The sequence below is a fragment of the Pelophylax lessonae genome (genome assembly GCF_965119305.1).
Source record: "Pelophylax lessonae genome assembly, chromosome: 3".
NCBI lineage: Eukaryota > Metazoa > Chordata > Amphibia > Anura > Ranidae > Pelophylax > Pelophylax lessonae.
Window position 1 is genome coordinate 4,835,828 of NC_138770.1, and position 21,685 is coordinate 4,857,512.

The 21,685-nt window shown below is 48.4% G+C and overlaps 2 protein-coding genes across 2 annotated transcripts in view; both read left to right on the forward strand.

Moving 5' to 3' along the window:
• LOC309549117 (uncharacterized protein) overlaps window positions 1–21,685 on the forward strand; it is a 4,285,597-nt gene that overhangs the window by 4,237,144 nt on the left and 26,768 nt on the right.
• The window catches only part of LOC309548704 (uncharacterized protein), a gene marked incomplete at both ends in the record, with an annotated part of 31,795 nt that continues 13,845 nt past the window's right edge, over window positions 3,736–21,685 (forward strand). The window contains one exon of the mRNA XM_082248662.1: window positions 3,736–3,829. Coding sequence (XP_082104788.1) covers window positions 3,736–3,829 — 94 coding nt within the window. The remainder of the gene's footprint in view (window positions 3,830–21,685) is intronic.

Genomic DNA, 21,685 nt, shown 5'->3' on the forward strand with positions numbered 1-21,685 from the left:
GTGCTGGGTTCAGGACAGCGTAATACACAGAGTGCTGGGTTCAGGACAGCATAATACACAGAGTGCTGGGTTCAGGACAGCGTAATACACAGAGCGCTGGGTTCAGGACAGCGTAATACACAGAGTGCTGGGTTCAGGACAGCGTAATACACAGAGCGCTGGGTTCAGGACAGCATAATACACAGAGTGCTGGGTTCAGGACAGCGTAATACACAGAGCGCTGGGTTCAGGACAGTGTAATACACAGAGCGCTGGGTTCAGGACAGCATAATACACACAAAATGCTGGGTTCAGGACTGCGGAATACACAGAGCACTGGGTTTAGGACAGCATAATACACAGAACACTGGGTTCAGGACAGCGTAATACACAGAGCGCTGGGTTCAGGGCAGAGTAATATACAGAGCGCTGGGTTCAGGACAGCGTAATACACAGGTTCAGTAGGAGGCTACTTGCAGGGTGCAAAGTTCAGGAGGAGGCTACGTGCATAGGGCAGGGCTATTACCCATTTTTTTGTTTTCTTCTGTATGTAATGACTGTATACATGTAATTTTTGTGTGTGTATTATATTTTGTCAGTATATGTGTGAATATTATTTTCTGTGTGTGAGTGGGTCTGTGTAATGTCACTCACCCGCAGCCTGTACAAAACATATACACCTCACATCACTCACACACCAGAGAGACACTACAGGAGATGGTGAGAGACTGCAAACCAGACATGGTACAGGAGATGATCAGAGTGCAGACATGGTACAGGAGATGATCAGAGTGCAGACATGGTACAGGAGATGGTCAGAGACTGCAGACATACTACAGGAGATGGTCAGAGACTGCAGACATGGTACAGGAGATGGTCAGAGACTGCAGACATACTACAGGAGATGGTCAGAGACTGCAGACATGGTACAGGAGATGATCAGAGACTGCAGACATGGTACAGGTGATGGTCAGAGACTGCAGACATGCTACAGGAGATGGTCAGAGACTGCAGACATGGTACAGGAGATGGTCAGAGACTGCAGACATGATACAGGAGATGGTCAGACACTGCAGACATGGTACAAGAGATGGTCAGAGACTGCAGACATGGTACAGGAGATGGTCAGAGACCGCAGACATACTACAGGAGATGGTCAGAGACCGCAGACATACTATAGGAGATGGTCAGAGATTGCAGACATGGTTGATTCAAGAGATGGTCAGGGACTGAGTTTACAGCTGAACCCGGTGTAAAAGTGTATGGTATCGCAGGGCTGCTCCACTCTATTTAAACCAGCTGTGCAAAATCAAGTCAGTAAAAGTGACAGAAGACAGCAGCACATCCAATTTCCAAAATAAAAATTGTCTTACAAACAGTTCAGTAAACAGGTAATGGGTCTCTGAAGCTTCTAACCTGAACCAACTGTAAATGCTCCAAAAATAAAATAAAAACCCCATGCAGCACACACAGAGCTCAAACTAGCCGAATGGAAGCTGAAATGGTTACCAGTCATTTGTTCCTGGTGTTGCTGCAGCGTCTTCTTATCAGTGTATCAGGCAATGTATAGCTCAGGGAGATAAAACATAAGGAGTGAGGGGAGAGGAGGCTGATCGGTAACCTGCACACTGCCTGAACACACAGATATCCGGAACACACTGCAGCCCACCAGAATTACATGTGACATTGCTCTAATTGTTGTCATACCTTCTTGCCTTGCATTTACATCCCTGGTGCTCCCAGTCAAATGTGGCGGGCTGGAGAGGGGCGGGGAGGAGTGCGATACTGCCTGCTGACTGGCTGTGGATGAAAGGGAGGAGGAGCTCCACATCTAGCCTGCCCATCCCCAACATCAGAGCTCCGATTTGACAGCTCTGCTCCTCTCACTCTCACTGACACTATGCTGGACGGTCACACTGAATGTAGAGCTAGACTGCCAGTACACCGTCCCTGAATCCAGGGACATGCAGGGAGGTTCTGAAGGAGCAGCCCGCTGTCACTTGTAGCACAGAATCCAGGCTTCTGTGTTTACAAGTGACAGAAAACATCAGTGATAATGGACCTAGCCGGCCAGGGCCTATATTATGGTGGGGGCCTGGTGCTGCAGCTCCAATAGTCCCTATGTTAATCCGGTCCTAACTTTCTGTGTGGGCAGAGTGGAGCGGTCACTCTCTGTGTGGGCGGTCACTCTCTGTGCGGGCAGAGTGGAGCGGTCACTCTATGTGCGGGCAGAGTGGAGTGGTCACTCTCTGTGTGGGCGGTCACTCTCTGTGCGGGCAGAGTGGAGTGGTCACTCTCTGTGTGGGCAGAGTGGAGTGGTCACTCTCTGTGCGGGCAGAGTGGAGCGGTCACTCTATGTGCGGGCAGAGTGGAGCGGTCACTCTATGTGCGGGCAGAGTGGAGCGGTCACTCTCTGTGTGGGCAGAGTGGAGCGGTCACTCTATGTGCGGGCAGAGTGGAGCGGTCACTCTATGTGCGGGCAGAGTGGAGAGGTCACTCTCTGTGCGGGCAGAGTGGAGTGGTCACTCTCTGTGTGGGCAGAGTGGAGCGGTCACTCTATGTGCGGGCAGAGTGGAGTGGTCACTCTCTGTGTGGGCGGTCACTCTCTGTGTGGGCAGAGTGGAGCGGTCACTCTCTGTGCGGGCAGAGTGGAGTGGTCACTCTCTGTGTGGGCAGAGTGGAGTGGTCACTCTCTGTGCGGGCAGAGTGGAGCGGTCACTCTATGTGCGGGCAGAGTGGAGCGGTCACTCTATGTGCGGGCAGAGTGGAGCGGTCACTCTCTGTGTGGGCAGAGTGGAGCGGTCACTCTATGTGCGGGCAGAGTGGAGTGGTCACTCTCTGTGCGGGCAGAGTGGAGTGGTCACTCTCTGTGCGGGCAGAGTGGAGCGGTCACTCTATGTGCGGGCAGAGTGGAGAGGTCACTCTCTGTGCGGGCAGAGTGGAGTGGTCACTCTCTGTGTGGGCAGAGTGGAGCGGTCACTCTATGTGCGGGCAGAGTGGAGCGGCCACTCTCTGTGTGGGCAGAGTGGAGCGGTCACTCTCTGTGCGGGCAGAGTGGAGCGGTCACTCTATGTGCGGGCAGAGTGGAGCGGTCACTCTATGTGCGGGCAGAGTGGAGCGGTCACTCTATGTGCAGGCAGAGTGGAGCGGTCACTCTATGTGCGGGCAGAGTGGAGCGGCCACTCTATGGGCGGGCAGAGTGGAGCGGTCACTCTCTGTGGGGGCAGAGTGGAGCGGTCACTCTCTGTGGGGGCAGAGTGGAGCGGTCACTCTATGTGCGGGCAGAGTGGAGCGGTCACTCTATGTGCGGGCAGAGTGGAGCGGTCACTCTATGTGCAGGCAGAGTGGAGCGGTCACTCTATGTGCGGGCAGAGTGGAGCGGTCACTCTCTGTGGGGGCTTCTCTCAGCAGCGGCAATCTCTCAGAGACTGTTCCACATTAATGCCACCAGAGAGACTGAGGCAGAGAGCCTGCGCCTTCCCCACTCCTATTACATAGATCAAAAAGACTGCAGTAAGATGAAGGCAAAAGACTGTGCTGTCACTGCCGCCACACTAAGCGCTACTTGTGGAGTCTGGACCTTCTCTGATGAGTGAGCACCACACCACTGGGCAAGCCAAGCGAGCAGAGTAGCCGAGAGTTACAGTAAGTGCAGCAGGCTAAACACGCAAGTCCTGCTGTCTCCCTGGGCATGACCACCAGATTCTCCAGGCTGCAGGCTCCTCCTGTGTCAATTGCAGGTAGTGAGAAAAGCACATGCCGGTGCACCGGCCCCCAGAGCCAGATAAGGGCATTGTGGGTCTGGTGCTGCAGTGGAGTAGGTTTAGGAGTGGCAGAGATATGATATACAGTAAGTAACGTCATATCCCAGCTCTCCTCTTACTGACCACCCTCCTCTGTTTCCAAGAGCCTGTGCTGGCTTGTGCCCAGACTTGGTCGCAGCCACACAGGTGTAATACTAGGGAAGCCTGGCATTTGATTTACCAAGCTTCCATAGGAGCCGTGCATTGGGGTGTGCTCTGTGAAGAAAGTTTCCCAGCCATCAGAATGTCGACAATGATCGACAAAAAATAAAGACAAGCTGGTTGTACTGAAGTCAATTGATCGAATTCTGTACAACCAGTCTGCACATAGATTGAAATTCTGCCGGTTCAGCAGAAATGTAAATCTGTCTATGGTGGCCTAAGTCCACTAGTCTCTGGGTTTATTAACCACTTAAGCCCCGGAAGATTTTACCCCCTTCCTGACCAGGGCCTATTTTGCGATTCGGCACTGCATGACTTTAGCGACAATTGCGCGGACGTGCAAAACTAATTTGACGTCCTTTTTTTCCCACAAACAAAGCTTTCTTTTGGCGGTATTTGATCACCTGTGCGATTTTTTGATCATGCGCTATAAACAAAAACAGAGCGACAATTTTGCAAAAATAACAATATTTTTCACATTTCTTATATAAAATTCCCCTAAAAAATGTAAAAATCTAAATTTTTTAACATTTTAGGCCAATTTGTTTTCTGCTACATATGTTTGGTAAAAAAAAAAATCGCAAAAATCATATTTTAATTGGTTTGCGCAAAAGTTATTGCGTTTACTAACTAAGAGAAAGATTTTTGTCATTTTTATTGGTTTTTTTTTAACGAGTAATGGCGGCAATCTGCGATTTTTTTGCGGTACTGCGACATTGCGGCGAACAGATCGGACCCTTGACTGACATTTTAGACACTTTTGGGGTTACCAGTGACATTACTACAGTAATCAGTGCTATACATATACACTGTTACTGTAAAAATGACACTGGCAGTGAAGGGGTTAACTTTATTTGAGAGGGAGGGGTTAAGTGTGTCCCTAGGGGTGTGATTCTAACTGTGATTGGATGTGGCTAGTGATGTAACAGCAGAGATCTACGGTCCTACATAGCAGGACCGAATGATCTGTGCTGTTACACAGGGAAGAATGACAGGCGGCTTTGTTTACATTAGCCGCCTGCCTTTCTCCCTCTGTAACCGACGATCGCGAGTGACCGGCGGACATCGGGTCCACCGGTCACTCGCGTGGGGGGGTCCGTGAGCGGGAGCGCGCCTCCAGCGGTGCGCTCGCTCCCTAGAGCCTCACAGGCTAGCGACGTAGTACTACGTCACTTTGCCTGTGAGGGGCTGACTGCCGACGTAAATCGTCCTTAGGCGGTCGGCAAGTGGTTAAAACTCTCAAATCTTCTAAAAGGGATGCTCCACCTAGGTGCAGAAATTCACTTTGAACTCCACCTTATTTTCATAACTCTCTTTAGGTAATAGAAGTGCAAACAATGAGGTGGGAGCACATCTAATACCTACAAAGAGTAATGAAAATAAGGTGGAGTTCAAAGTGAATTGTGCCATCACCTGGCATTGAGGAAGTTAAAGATGAAGTAAACCCTCCTCGGGAAGTTGTACCTATAGGTGATCCTATGATAAGACTTACCTATAGGTACTGCAAATATATCCTAAACATGTACCGTTTAGGAGATATTTACCTTACATGCAGCCAGTGACGTCACTGGCGCATGCGCTCTGGAGGAACGGCCGCTGGTGCTGTTCCTTCAGAGCCCCGTGCCGCGAACCCGGAAGAAGGGTGACAGAACATGTCACCCATGGGAGAGGTGAGCGGTCGGCGCTTCGGGGCTTTTCTAAGGTAAGTATTTCATAATGAGCTAGTATGCGATGCATACTAGCTCATTATGTGTTTGTCTTTCAGGTGTACTTTAACCACTTGCAGACCGCCGCCCGACTATATACGGCGGCGGTCAGCCCCTCCCAGGCAAAGTGACGTACCGGTACTTCACTAGCCTGGGAGCGAATAGGGGACAAACGTGCGCCGTCGGAGGCGTGCTCTCACCCCCGCTCGTACCCGAAGAAGCCGGCGCGTTTCCGCCGGTCACTCGCGATCGTCGGGTAGAGAGGGAGAAAGGCAGGCGGCTGATGTAAACACAGCCACCTGTCATTCTCCCCTGTGTAAAAGCACAGATCGCTCGGTCCTGCTATGTAGGACCGTTGATCTGTGCTGTTACACACACAGCAACATCCAATGACAGTAAGAAACACGCCCCTAGGGACACACTTAACCTCTCCCTCTCCAATAAAGTTAACCCCTTCCCTCCCAGTGTCATTTTTACAGTAACAGTGCATATTTATAGCACTGATTACTGTAGTAATGTCACTGGTACCCCCAAAAGTGTCAAAAATGTCAGTCAAGGGTTCGATCTGTCCGCCGCAATGTCGCAGTCCTGAAAAAAAATCGCAGATTGCCGCCATTACTCGTTAAAAAAAAATGTTTCCCTTAGTTAGTAAACGCAATAACTTTTGCGCAAACCAATCAAAATACGCTTATTGTGAAAAACAAATTGGCCAAAAATTTTAAAAATTTTTGATTATTACATTTTTCGAGGGGAATTTCATATAAAAAAAATGTGAAAAATATTGTTATTTTTGCAAAATTGCATCTATTTTTTGTTTATAGCGCAAAAAGTAAAAATCGCACAGGTGATCAAATACCACCAAAAGAAAGCTCTGTTTGTGGGGAAAACAGGACGTCAAATTCATTTGGGTACAGCGTCGCACGACCGCGCAATTGTCCGTTAAAGTCACGCAGTGCCGAATCGCAAAATATCCCCTGGTCAGGAAGGGGGTAAAATCTTCCGGGGCTTAAGTGGTTAAAAAAAAAAATCTGAGGTTTACAACCTCTTTAAAACAGGCAGTAAGGAAATGTGATAACAACTCCTCACTGCCTGTCAAATGCCTCTGAAAAGTGACCTGAGCATGGCCTGAGCATGGATCACTTTTCAGTGGAGTGGCAGGCCTGCTGTAAGTGAATACAAGCCTTTGGGCTCACACGGTGTGCTGCAGTTTGGCTGCAGTGCAGGTGCACTGGCACTTTTCCTTCGCCGCAGTCCCTTAGACTTCTTGTAGGTTGTTCGTTTTGCCTGCATTTTCTGGAAGTGCACCAAAGATGCAGCATACAGGACTTTTTGTGCACTTTCAGAACATGCAGTAAAAATGTGCAACCTAATAGAGGTCTATGGGGCTAGGGGCAACATGCAGGAAGACTGCCAGCTGCAGAGAGGGGGAGGGGGAGGAATAGCTGGAAGGAGGGAAGAGAGGCTCTGGCTGCCGAGTAGACTGCTCAGTTTAAACTTTCCCGCCCAAAGAGAGAGCAGATCCACTACCAACCACTGGTATGGAGGAGGGAGGGGCTGGGTAACTCACTCTGTAACACAGACTGTCAGCCCCTTGACAGTACACATCGCTGGCTGCCTGCCTCCTAGTGCTGGATGGAGGGATAAGAGTTCACGCCTGTACAGCCTCACTCGGCCAGCTCCGGAATTGCACATGCGCAGTTCTGAGCTGGCGACACAGCGGCCTTTGTACAGGAGATCAGTGCTGCCCAGGGGGAAAATGCCTCCCTGCCCCCCGGCCCAGTCCGCCCCTGGTTCTAAGTCATTTTATAGCATAAAAACAATGCTGATTTGTACATGGATGTGAAAAATGCCCCAGACAGCAAGAGGTTAAATAAATGAGAAATATATATGGACGTTTTACAATGTAAATAAAATGCAGATTTGTAATTGTTGGTATTTTTATAACAATATCAGTGCAGTTCCAATTCTCTCCAACAACAAAAAATGGAACAGTCACATGTCAAATATTATCTCCAATAGAAACTGAAGGTTTGTCGATAAACACTGCCACCGTGTGGCAAATTTTGTAACTTCAGCTCGTCTGTATTGCTGGGAAACACTGCCACCGTGTGGTCAATTTTATAACTGCAGCTCAGCTGTATTGCTGGGAAACACTGCCACCGTGTGGCCAGTTTTATAACTGCAGCTCAGCTGTATTGCTGGGAAACACTGCCACCGTGTGGCCAATTTTTTAACTGCAGCTCGGCTGTATTGCTGGGAAACCCTGCCACCGTGTGGTCAATTTTATAACTGCAGCTCAGCTGTATTTCTGGGAAACACTGCCACCGTGTGGCCAATTTTGTTACTGCAGCTCGGCTGTATTGCTGGGAAACACTGCCACCGTGTGGTGAATTTTATAACTGCAGTTTGGCTGTATTGCTAGGAAACACTGCCACCCTGTGGCCAATTTTGTAACTGCAGCTCGGCTGTATTGCTGGGAAACACTGCCATCGTGTGGTCAATATTATAACTACAGCCACCTATATTGCAGGGAAACCCTGCCTCCGTGTGGCCAATTTTGTAACTGCAGCTTGTCTGTATTGCTGGAAAACACTGCCACCGTGTGGCCAATTTTGTAACTGCAACCGCCTACATTGCTGGGAAACATTGTCACCATATGGCCAATTTTATAACTGCAGCTTGGCTGTATTTGCTGGGAAACACTGCCACCGTGTGGTCAAATTTGTAACTGCAGCCACCTATATTGCTGGGAAACACTACCACCGTGTGGCCAATATTATAAATGCAGCTCGGCTGTATTGCTGGGAAACACTGCCACCGTGTGCTCAATTTTATAACTGCAGCTCAGCTGTATTGCTGGGAAACACTGCCACCGTGTGGTCAATTTTATAACTGCAGCCACCTATATTGCAGGGAATCCCTGCCACCGTGTGGTCAATTTTATAACTGCAGCCACCTATATTGCTGGGAAACACTACCACCGTGTGGCCAATATTATAAATGCAGCTCAGGTGTATTGCTGGGAAACACTACCACCGTGTGGCCAATATTATAAATGCAGCTTGGCTGTATTACTGGGAAACACTGCCACCGTGTGATCAATTTTATAACTGCAGTTCAGCTGTATTGCTGGGAAACACTGCCACCGTGTGGTCAATTTTATAACTGCAGCCACCTATATTGCAGGGAAACCCTGCCTCCGTGTGGCCAATTTTGTAACTGCAGCTCGTCTGTATTGCTGGAGAACACTGCCACCGTGTGGCCAATTTTGTAACTGAAGCTTGGCTGTATTGCCGGGAAACACTGCCACCGTGTGGTCAATTTTGTAACTGCAGCTCGGCTGTATTTGCTGGGAAACACTGCCACCGTGTGGCCAATTTTATAACTGCAGCTCAGCTGTATTTCTGGGAAACACTGCCACCGTGTGGCCAATTTTGTTACTGCAGCTCGGCTGTATTGCTGGGAAACACTGCCACCGTGTGGTGAATTTTATAACTGCAGCTCGGCTGTATTGCTAGGAAACACTGCCACCCTGTGCCAATTTTGTAACTGCAGCTCGGCTGTATTGCTGGGAAACACTGCCATCGTGTGGTCAATATTATGACTGCAGCCACCTATATTGCAGGGAAACCCTGCCTCCGTGTGGCCAATTTTGTAACTGCAGCTTGTCTGTATTGCTGGAAAACACTGCCACCGTGTGGCCAATTTTGTAACTGCAGCCGCCTACATTGCTGGGAAACATTGTCACCATATGGCCAATTTTATAACTGCAGCTTGGCTGTATTTGCTGGAAAACACTGCCACCGTGTGGTCAAATTTGTAACTGCAGCCACCTATATTGCTGGGAAACACTACCACCGTGTGGCCAATATTATAAATGCAGCTCGGCTGTATTGCTGGGAAACATTGCCACCGTGTGCTCAATTTTATAACTGCAGCTCAGCTGTATTGCTGGGAAACACTGCCACCGTGTGGTCAATTTTATAACCGCAGCCACCTATATTGCAGGGAATCCCTGCCTCCGTGTGGCCAATTTTGTAACTGCAGCTCGTCTGTATTGCTGGAAAACACTGCCACCGTGTGGCCAATATTATAAATGCAGCTCGGCTGTATTGCTGGGAAACACTACCACCGTGTGGCCAATATTATAAATGCAGCTCGGCTGTATTGCTGGGAAACACTGCCACCGTGTGCTCAATTTTATAACTGCAGCTCAGCTGTATTGCTGGGAAACACTGCCACCGTGTGGTCAATTTTATAACTGCAACCACCTATATTGCAGGGAATCCCTGCCACCGTGTGGTCAATTTTATAACTGCAGCCACCTATATTGCTGGGAAACACTACCACCGTGTGGCCAATATTATAAATGCAGCTCGGCTGTATTGCTGGGAAACACTGCCACCGTTTGATCAATTTTATAACTGCAGCTCAGCTGTATTTCTGGGAAACACTGCCACCGTGTGGCCAATTTTGTTACTGCAGCTCGGCTGTATTGCTGGGAAACACTGCCACCGTGTGGTGAATTTTATAACTGCAGCTCGGCTGTATTGCTAGGAAACACTGCCACCCTGTGCCAATTTTGTAACTGCAGCTCGGCTGTATTGCTGGGAAACACTGCCATTGTGTGGTCAATATTATGACTGCAGCCACCTATATTGCAGGGAAACCCGGCCTCCGTGTGGCCAATTTTGTAACTGCAGCTTGTCTGTATTGCTGGAAAACACTGCAACCGTGTGGCCAATTTTGTAACTGCAGCCGCCTACATTGCTGGGAAACATTGTCACCATATGGCCAATTTTATAACTGCAGCTTGGCTGTATTTGCTGGAAAACACTGCCACCGTGTGGTCAAATTTGTAACTGCAGCCACCTATATTGCTGGGAAACACTACCACCGTGTGGCCAATATTATAAATGCAGCTCGGCTGTATTGCTGGGAAACATTGCCACCGTGTGCTCAATTTTATAACTGCAGCTCAGCTGTATTGCTGGGAAACACTGCCACCGTGTGGTCAATTTTATAACCCCAGCCACCTATATTGCAGGGAATCCCTGCCTCCGTGTGGCCAATTTTGTAACTGCAGCTCGTCTGTATTGCTGGAAAACACTACCACTGTGTGGCCATTATTATAAATGCAGCTCGGCTGTATTGCTGGGAAACACTACCACCGTGTGCTCAATTTTATAACTGCAACCACCTATATTGCAGGGAATCCCTGCCACCGTGTGGTCAATTTTATAACTGCAGCCACCTATATTGCTGGGAAACACTACCACCGTGTGGCCAATATTATAAATGCAGCTCGGCTGTATTGCTGGGAAACACTACCACCGTGTGGCCAATATTATAAATGCAGCTCGGCTGTATTGCTGGGAAACACTGCCACCGTGTGCTCAATTTTATAACTGCAACCACCTATATTGCAGGGAATCCCTGCCACCGTGTAGTCAATTTTATAACTGCAGCCACCTATATTGCTGGGAAACACTACCACCGTGTGGCCAATATTATAAATGCAGCTCGGCTGTATTGCTGGGAAACACTACCACCGTGTGGCCAATATTATAAATGCAGCTCGCCTGTATTGCTGGGAAACACTGCCACCGTGTGATCAATTTTATAACTGCAGTTCAGCTGTATTGCTGGGAAACACTGCCACCGTGTGGTCAATTTTATAACTGCAGCCACCTATATTGCAGGGAAACCCTGCCTCCGTGTGGCCAATTTTGTAACTGCAGCTCGTCTGTATTGCTGGAAAACACTGCCACCGTGTGCCCAATTTTGTAACTGAAGCTTGGCTGTATTGCCGGGAAACACTGCCACCGTGTGGTCAATTTTGTAACTGCAGCTAGGCTGTATTTGCTGGGAAACACTGCCACCGTGTGGCCAATTTTGTAACTGCAGCCGCCTAAATTGCTGGGAAACACTGCCACCGTGTGGCCAATTTTATAACTGCAGCTCAGCTGTATTTCTGGGAAACACTGCCACCGTGTGGCCAATTTTGTTACTGCAGCTCGGCTGTATTGCTGGGAAACACTGCCACCGTGTGGTGAATTTTATAACTGCAGTTTGGCTGTATTGCTAGGAAACACTGCCACCCTGTGGCCAATTTTGTAACTGCAGCTCGGCTGTATTGCTGGGAAACACTGCCATCGTGTGGTCAATATTATAACTACAGCCACCTATATTGCAGGGAAACCCTGCCTCCGTGTGGCCAATTTTGTAACTGCAGCTTGTCTGTATTGCTGGAAAACACTGCCACCGTGTGGCCAATTTTGTAACTGCAGCCGCCTACATTGCTGGGAAACATTGTCACCATATGGCCAATTTTATAACTGCAGCTTGGCTGTATTTGCTGGGAAACACTGCCACCGTGTGGTCAAATTTGTAACTGCAGCCACCTATATTGCTGGGAAACACTACCACCGTGTTGCCAATATTATAAATGCAGCTCGGCTGTATTGCTGGGAAACACTGCCACCGTGTGCTCAATTTTATAACTGCAGCTCAGCTGTATTGCTGGGAAACACTGCCACCGTGTGGTCAATTTTATAACTGCAGCCACCTATATTGCAGGGAATCCCTGCCACCGTGTGGTCAATTTTATAACTGCAGCCACCTATATTGCTGGGAAACACTACCACCGTGTGGCCAATATTATAAATGCAGCTCGGCTGTATTGCTGGGAAACACTACCACCGTGTGGCCAATATTATAAATGCAGCTCGGCTGTATTACTGGGAAACACTGCCACCGTGTGATCAATTTTATAACTGCAGTTCAGCTGTATTGCTGGGAAACACTGCCACCGTGTGGTCAATTTTATAACTGCAGCCACCTATATTGCAGGGAAACCCTGCCTCCGTGTGGCCAATTTTGTAACTGCAGCTCGTCTGTATTGCTGGAGAACACTGCCACCGTGTGGCCAATTTTGAAACTGAAGCTTGGCTGTATTGCCGGGAAACACTGCCACCGTGTGGTCAATTTTGTAACTGCAGCTCGGCTGTATTTGCTGGGAAACACTGCCACCGTGTGGCAAATTTTGTAACTGCAGCCGCCTACATTGCTGGGAAACACTGCCACCGTGTGGCCAATTTTATAACTGCAGCTCAGCTGTATTTCTGGGAAACACTGCCACCGTGTGGCCAATTTTGTTACTGCAGCTCGGTTGTATTGCTGGGAAACACTGCCACCGTGTGGTGAATTTTATAACTGCAGCTCGGCTGTATTGCTAGTAGACATATGCCGGTTTTCGGTAATTCGATATATCGCGGTATTGCATAGCCACGGTATTGTTATTGTGGCATTTTTAAAATACCGAGTTTATCTGCTCCTCAGTCTGACTTGTGAATTGATACATTTCAGTGAGCTGGATGACTCATTCACTCACACAGCTCTCCCAGTAACTATAAACAAAAATGATTACATTGTATCTTTTCCTTCCCTCTGCCAGGGAGAAAGGAAGTTTAACCTCTTAAAGACTGGACCTTTCTCTGACACTTGTTGCTTGCAAGTTAAAATCAGTTTTTTTTTTTGCTAGAAAAGTACTTAGAACCCCCAAACATTTTATATATTTTTTTAGCAGAGACCCTACAGAAAAAAAATGGCGATTGTTGTAATATTTTATGTCACACTGTATTTGCGCAGCAGTCTTTCAAACGCAATTAATAGACTTTAATGAATAAAAAAAAAAAAAAAACGTAACAGTAAGTTATCCCAATTTTTTTTTTGTTACACAGAGAATCGTGATCTTTATTCCAAGCTAAAAAATCGTGATTCTCATTTTGGCCAGAATCGTGCAGCTCTAATATAAATAAATTATATATATATATATATACACACACACACGCATAGCAGCCCACATTACATTATTATATAGCCATCAAGCAGTGTCTGGCCTACCTGGTGATGACTGGTCCTGGCGCTCTGATCCGATGGCCTGGTCTTTAAAGGGGCAAATCCTTGCGATCCAGAAGTGGTTAAACCTGCAGGAGGACCGGTGTTTTTATCTATGAATGACTTTACTATTGCTTTAGGCCTGGTTCACATGTATGCGGGTTGGTGGTTCACATGTATGCGGGTTGGTGGTTCACATGTATGCGGGTTGGCGGTTCACATGTATGCGGGTTGGCGGCCCACATTTGCACAGGCATAGCAGCCCATTGATTTGAACGGGCTGCTATGCCCTCATTTTCCGCAGAAAAAAGGTGCATGCAGCATTTTTTTAAAATTCAGTGGCCTTGAAATCCATCCTGCTTTTGCACCATGCGACTAACCTGCAGTTCCTGCTCTGGCAAGCTTTCTGCATTTTTTGTATACGTGGGCATGGCATTTAAAAACAGTTTCTCTAGCGCTCATCGACAGACGTAGTCCTCGGTGATACACCACCTTCGGGTTATGTTACCTCCGCAGGAGCAGGACTAGACAGGAAATTAAAAAGCTCTGGCCACACCCTAGGGGCAGTCCCAGAGGGTATATCCTCTCTCTCTCTGCCTCAGCAAATCAGTTATTTTCTGTCTAGTTAGGAGTAAGGACCTAGACACCTTGCTGGGATCTTAGGTCCTGGCAAGAATTTTTTCTTAAAGGATTTTTTTTTAGACAGCTTTTTTCTCCAGTGTTCCTGTGAGATCTTCAAGCAAGAAAGCTGAACTGGGCGACGGGCTGGATGTTGAGATCCGGTGGTCACCCCAGTTCAGCCTACGAGCGCGTGCAGGCCATAGCTCCGCGCTGGGTCGGCCGCGACAAAGTCCCATTAAAGGACTGTCCACGCGAGTTAAACGTCTCGCCGAAACGCCAAAGACCATGAGTCACGGCGTCCGTATCGGTCGACAGCCCTCCCGCCCCGGTGGAGAGGGGTACTGTCAGGAGTTGGTGCCCGCCTGGTTCCGGTATGGTGAGTAGTATGTTCCCCCTTTTTCCCTGACGGGTTTTGTGGTGAACGCGGGCCCCTCTCTGTATGGTAAGAAAGAGTCCTTTCTATCCTATAACATGTCACATATCCTCCTACTTTGAGTGTGATTTATGTGTGCAAAAGCCAGGAGGCTTGGCTTGGGAGCTAACAATCTATTGTATACATGTTTTAAAGATGTAATCTGTGGCATTCTGGGAATCTTATGGGTTAAGTATAAGCTACCTACCAGTCAGAAGCCACGGACATGTAGACTGCCTTCCAAATCAGATCTCCAGCTATTAGCAGGCCTCCCGAACGGCCACGCGGTCCGCCAGGGCCGGTACCGCCAACCACGCCATATCCCCATGCAGAGAGAGTGTTGTGTGCCCTGCAGCACACCGCTATTCAGTTTAGGCCGCCGCCATTTTTTTTGCTGGATCGCACGAGCCGCCATTTTGGCGTAGCCTCGTGTCTCCAGCATGGGGGCGGCCATGTTTGAGATGATCCTACACCTCGTGGAGCTTGGGGGAGGCGCCGGAAGGCGTGCAGAGGGGCGGAGCCGCCTCCTTTCTTCCTGGGCAGCCAGCCAAAGACTTCCTGTTTGTCAAGACAGCGCTGTAAGCTGTTGCAGTTTAACTCTGAGCATCAAGTGGTGAGCCTGGGGGTCTATCTCTCTCTCTCTCGATCGATAGGGATCCCTAAGCAGGTAACACTAAGGGGCTTTTTGTGGCGCTGGGGGTCAGAAAAAGAAAAAAAAAAAAAAAAAAGTTTTTTTCTTTACTTTTGAATTATATTATCCAGGAAGTACTGGAGTTATTATGGACCCTGCCACACATATTCCCCCACCTGTTTCCCTCGAGGGGGCCTCGGGACCCGCCGGTGCACAGAGTATAGAGTCATTTACAGCAATTTTGGAGTCTATGGTGGCTCGGGTGGAGGCGGCCTGTCAGGGACGGGGGTCAAGGAAGCGACCCCCGCCTACCCCTATACCATCTGACACCTCTGACTCAGATTCAGAGATGGCCACGGCAGTTGCAGGTTCCTCTGCAAGGGCTGTTATCCCAGGTAAAGCCCCCTCAGACAGTGAGGAGGACGCTTCTTCTCTTGCTATAATTCAGGAAGAAGCATTGGTGGACGCACTAGTTGTGGCAGTGCAGGAAACCTTAAAACTTGAGGCTTTACCGGCAGAGGCAACTGAAACAGAGAGGCCTTTTGGGACTAATAAGCCCATCAAGACGGCGAAGGCTTTTCCTGTACCTAAATGTTTTGGTAATCAGATTAAAGGAGAATGGGAGCATTCTAAACGTACCTTTACTATTTCCAAGCGTATTGCTAGACGCTATCCGTTTGAGGAATCCATCATTAAGAAATGGACGGTACCACCAGTCGTGGATCCGCCTATTTCCAGGCTGAATAAAGCCACGGTTATTCCAGTGGAGGACACTTCGTCCTTTAAGGATCCGGTGGATCGAAAGATAGAAGCAGAGTCCCGCACTATCTTTTCTCTGATAGGGTCAGCATTTAGACCAGTAATCGTTATTGGTCTAGTTTCCCAGACACTTACGGAATGGGCGAGAATGGTACGCCAAGATCTTAGGGGAAAAGATATTCCCCAGGAGACATCTGATTTGATGGAACAGATTATACAAGGGCTACAGTTTATCTGTGACGCAGCCTTGGACACTACTCCCTTATTAGGGCATGCATCTAAGTTAGCAGTGATCCTCAGACGTGTGCTGTGGTTAAAATGCTGGTCAGCTGACCTAGGTTCCAAAAAGACCTTGACCAATCTCCCCTTTCAGGGGAATCGTCTATTTGGAGCCAACCTAGATGAAATCATTAAGGATGCCACTGGGGGCAAGAGCACTTTTTTGCCACAGGCTGCAAAAGCTAAGGGACCTCGCAACAAGCGAGGACCTTTCTTTACCGCCCATAAAGGGCGCCCGGCTGGTACTAGCGGGAAAGGCAAGACTCCTCCAGGAGGGTTCAAGAAGGGGACCAACCCAGCCAAACCCGAAGCAAAGGAGTACACAGCCTGAAGGTGCGCCCCCACCCGGTTTCAGGGTGGGGGGACGTTTTCACCGGTATTCAGGACATTAGATCGAGCATCAACCACTACTACCGGTGCGATTCTTCCCTTCCAACATTTAAGTACCACAGGAAGCGGTAGTTACCGTTCCCTGAAAAGATCTTTTCCTTTACCTTTTCCTAAGATTAGTCTCTATTCCCCACAGGAATCGGATCTGGTTGACCAGATAGGCCAAGTAGTCTTTAGTCGGGTGACTTCGGTCCCTGAGGTTCAACCAGAAAAGATCACCTTTCCTGATAACTATCAGGTATCTGATAAATGTGTGGGAACAGAAAACGACCAGACTTTCTCGGATGGTCGGGGCCAGATAGCTCTAGGGACGCCTGGTTCAGATCCAATCAGCGCCAGTGGTCCTAGAAATTCTAGGCTGGCCTCCTCAAGCCGGCCTGGCCGACTTGGACATGTTAGTCGCAGACGTTCCGTGGGAACTTCGTCTCAGGGAGTGTCTGTGGTCTCAAGGACCAATTTACCTTCGTGCTTTACAGTCGCTGGTTTTAATGGCCTGGCCATTGAGACCCAAGTACTGAAGGACAGAGGTTTGTCTACTTCAGTCATTCCTACCCTTATTAAAGCAAGGAAAGCGACTTCCAGCAAAGTCTATTATCACACATGGAAGACTTATATTGCGTGGTGCGAATCTTTAGGATTTCCTCCACGTACCTATTCGTTGACTCGTATATTGGCCTTTTTGCAACAAGGGGTTGAGCAGAAGCTAGCCTTGAGCACCATCAAGGGTCAAGTTTCAGCATTAGCAATCTTCTTTCAGAAACCTTTAGCTACCAAATCCTTGGTGCGGAATTTCATCCAGGGGGTGCGGCACCTGGCTCCTCCAGTCCGCGCGCCCTTACCGCCCTGGGATCTTAATTTGGTTTTGTCGGTTCTACAGAAACCTCCCTTTGAAAACATCAGGGAGATTCCCTTGCTTACTTTATCCCAGAAGGTGGCCTTCTTGGTGGCTATTACTTCTGCTCGCAGGGTGTCAGAACTGGCTGCATTATCATGCCAGTCCCCATACCTAGTGATTCATAGGGATAAGGTAGTACTTCATCCTAAGCCATCTTTTCTTCCTAAGGTGGTTTCAGATTTTCATCTGAATGAAGATATTGTACTACCTTCCTTGTGTCCTCAGCCCAAGCATCATCGGGAACATGCGTTGCATTCCTTAGATGTGGTTCGGGCAATCAGGGTATACCTGAAAGCTACGGAATCATTCCGTAAGACGGATTCACTTTTTGTGATCACGGATGGCCCCAGAAAGGGGTTGCCTGCATCTGCCGCGACCATTGCCAAATGGATTAGACAAACGGTGGTACAGGCTTATTCTATTAAGGGTCAGAGTCCTCCGTTCCCTGTTAGGGCGCACTCCACTCGAGCGCTCAGTACTTCCTGGGCCTTTCGCCATCAGGCGTCAGTGGTCCAGGTATGTAAGGCGGCCACCTGGTCGTCGGTACATACCTTTACAAAATTCTATAAAATTGATGTGACGGCATCGGCGGATGCCTCATTTGGCCGCAAGGTTTTGCAGGCCGCAATTTGAGGAGACCGGTGGTCTACCTCGAGGGTTTTTTTCTGTTTGAAAAAAAAAAAAAAATTGTTTTCTCCTTTTTTGGTTGAGTCTCATCATTAAGGATGAGCATTGTAAACTTCTAGTTGGCACCGGTTGGGCCTTCTAGATTGGGATTTGATTTCCATTTTCCCACCCCTCAGTTGTGATACTGCTCTGGGATGTCCCGAAGGTGGTGTATCACCGAGGACTACGTCTGTCGATGAGCGCTAGAGAAAAATGGATTTTTGTAAAATCTTACCGTAAAATCCTTTTCTCTTAGCTCATCGACAGACGTAGTCCCCGCCCCTCTGTTTTGGAGTTGGGTTGGGTTAAATTCTCTAAGCACTGCTTTTTCACATAACTGATTTGCTGAGGCAGAGAGAGAGAGGATATACCCTCTGGGACTGCCCCTAGGGTGTGGCCAGAGCTTTTTAATTTCCTGTCTAGTCCTGCTCCTGCGGAGGTAACATAACCCGAAGGTGGTGTATCACCGAGGACTACGTCTGTCGATGAGCTAAGAGAAAAGGATTTTACGGTAAGATTTTACAAAAATCCATTTTTGCGTGTGCAGCAACGGCAGGTAAGTCGCATGGTGCAAAAGAAGGATGGATTTCATGGCCACTGCATTTTTTTAAATTCTGCATGCACCTTTTTTCAGCTGAAAACGCAGGCATAGCAGCTCAAGCCCATTCACATCAATGGGCTGCTATGCCTGTGCAAATGTGGGCCCCCAACCCGCATACATGTGAACCAGGCCTAAAGCATTAGTAAAGTCATTAATAGATAAAAACACCGGTCCTCCTGCAGGTTTAACCAATTAATGACTTTACTATTGCTTTAGGCCTGGTTCACATGTATGCGGGTTGGGGGCCCACATTTGCACAGGCATAGCAGCCCATTGATGTGAATGGGCTTGAGCTGCTATGCCTGCGTTTTCAGCTGAAAAAAGGTGCATGCAGAATTTAAAAAAATGCAGTGGCCATGAAATCCATCCTTCTTTTGCACCATGCGACTTACCTGCCGTTGCTGCACACGCAAACTGTTTTTAAATGCCGTGCCCACGTATACAAAAAATGCAGAAAGCTTGCCAGAGCAGGAACTGCAGGTTAGTCGCATGGTGCAAAAGCAGGATGGATTTCAAGGCCACTGAATTTTAAAAAAATGCTGCATGCACCTTTTTTCTGCGGAAAATGAGGGCATAGCAGCCCGTTCAAATCAATGGGCTGCTATGCCTGTGCAAATGTGGGCCGCCATCCCGCATACATGTGAACCGCCAACCCGCATACATGTGAACCACCAACCCGCATACATGTGAACCAGGCCTAAAGCGATAGTAAAGTAATTTATAAACACCTCCTTCAGGTTTAACCACTTCTTGACCACAAGGATTTGCCCTCTTAATGACCAGGCCATCGGATCGGAGCCGAGCGCCAGGACCAGTTATCACCAGTTAGGCCAGACACTGCTTGATGACCTATTTTAGGCCTGGTTCACAGAGTCTGTACTGACTGACTATATAATAATGTGCATAAGTGAACCAAAGCCCCTAAATTCAGCAATGAAATTGAAGTGAGGTGGAAATTTAATAATAGAATACCGTGATAATACCGTATACCGTGGCAAAACCTTAATCAATTAATCGCAGCATGAAAATCTGATACCGTCACAAGCCTAATTGCTAGGAAACACTGCCACCCTGTGCCAATTTTGTAACTGCAGCTCGGCTGTATTGCTGGGAAACACTGCCATCGTGTGGTCAATATTATGACTGCAGCCACCTATATTGCAGGGAAACCCTGCCTCCGTGTGGCCAATTTTGTAACTGCAGCTTGTCTGTATTGCTGGAAAACACTGCCACCGTGTGGCCAATTTTGTAACTGCAGCCGCCTACATTGCTGGGAAACATTGTCACCATATGGCCAATTTTATAACTGCAGCTTGGCTGTATTTGCTGGAAAACACTGCCACCGTGTGGTCAAATTTGTAACTGCAGCCACCTATATTGCTGGGAAACACTACCACCGTGTGGCCAATATTATAAATGCAGCTCGGCTGTATTGCTGGGAAACATTGCCACCGTGTGCTCAATTTTATAACTGCAGCTCAGCTGTATTGCTGGGAAACACTGCCACCGTGTGGTCAATTTTATAACCGCAGCCACCTATATTGCAGGGAATACCTGCCTCCGTGTGGCCAATTTTGTAACTGCAGCTCGTCTGTATTGCTGGAAAACACTACCACTGTGTGGCCAATATTATAAATGCAGCTCGGCTGTATTGCTGGGAAACACTGCCACCGTGTGCTCAATTTTATAACTGCAGCTCAGCTGTATTGCTGGGAAACACTGCCACCGTGTGGTCAATTTTATAACTGCAACCACCTATATTGCAGGGAATCCCTGCCACCGTGTGGTCAATTTTATAACTGCAGCCACCTATATTGCTGGGAAACACTACCACCGTGTGGCCAATATTATAAATGCAGCTCGGCTGTATTGCTGGGAAACACTACCACCGTGTGGCCAATATTATAAATGCAGCTCGGCTGTATTGCTGGGAAACACTGCCACCGTGTGGTCAATTTTATAACTGCAGCCACCTATATTGCAGGGAAACCCTGCCTCCGTGTGGCCGATTTCGTAACTGCAGCTCGTCTGTATTGCTGGAAAACACTGCCACCGTGTGCCCAATTTTGTAACTGAAGCTTGGCTGTATTGCCGGGAAACACTGCCACCGTGTGGTCAATTTTGTAACTGCAGCTAGGCTGTATTTGCTGGGAAACACTGCCACCGTGTGGCCAATTTTGTAACTGCAGCCGCCTACATTGCTGGGAAACACTGCCACCGTGTGGCCAATTTTATAACTGCAGCTCAGCTGTATTGCTGGGAAACACTGCCACCGTGTGGTGAATTTTATAACTGCAGCTCGGCTGTATTGCTAGGAAACACTGCCACCCTGTGGCCAATTTTGTAACTGCAGCTCGGCTGTATTGCTGGGAAACACTGCCACCGTGTGGTCAATTTTGTAACTGCAGCCGCCAACATTGCTGGGAAACACTACCACCGTGTGGCCAATATTATAAATGCAGCTCGGCTGTATTGCTGGGAAACACTGCCACCGTGTGATCAATTTTATAACTGCAGCCACCTATATTGCAGGGAAACCCTGCCTCCGTGTGGCCAATTTTGTAACTGAAGCTCGGCTGTATTGCTGCGAAACACTGCCACCGTGTGGCCAGTTTTATAACTGCAGCTCGGCTGTATTGCTGGGAAACCCTGCCACCGTGTGGTTAATTTTATAACTGCAGCTCAGCTGTATTGCTGGGAAACACTGCCACCGTGTGGCCAATTTTGTTACTGCAGCTTGGCTGTATTGCTGGGAAACACTGCCACCGTGTGGTGAATTTTATAACTGCAGCTCGGCTGTATTGCTTGGAAACACTGCCACCCTGTGGCTAATTTTATAACTGCAGCTCAGCTGTATTGCTGGGAAACACTGCCACCGTGTG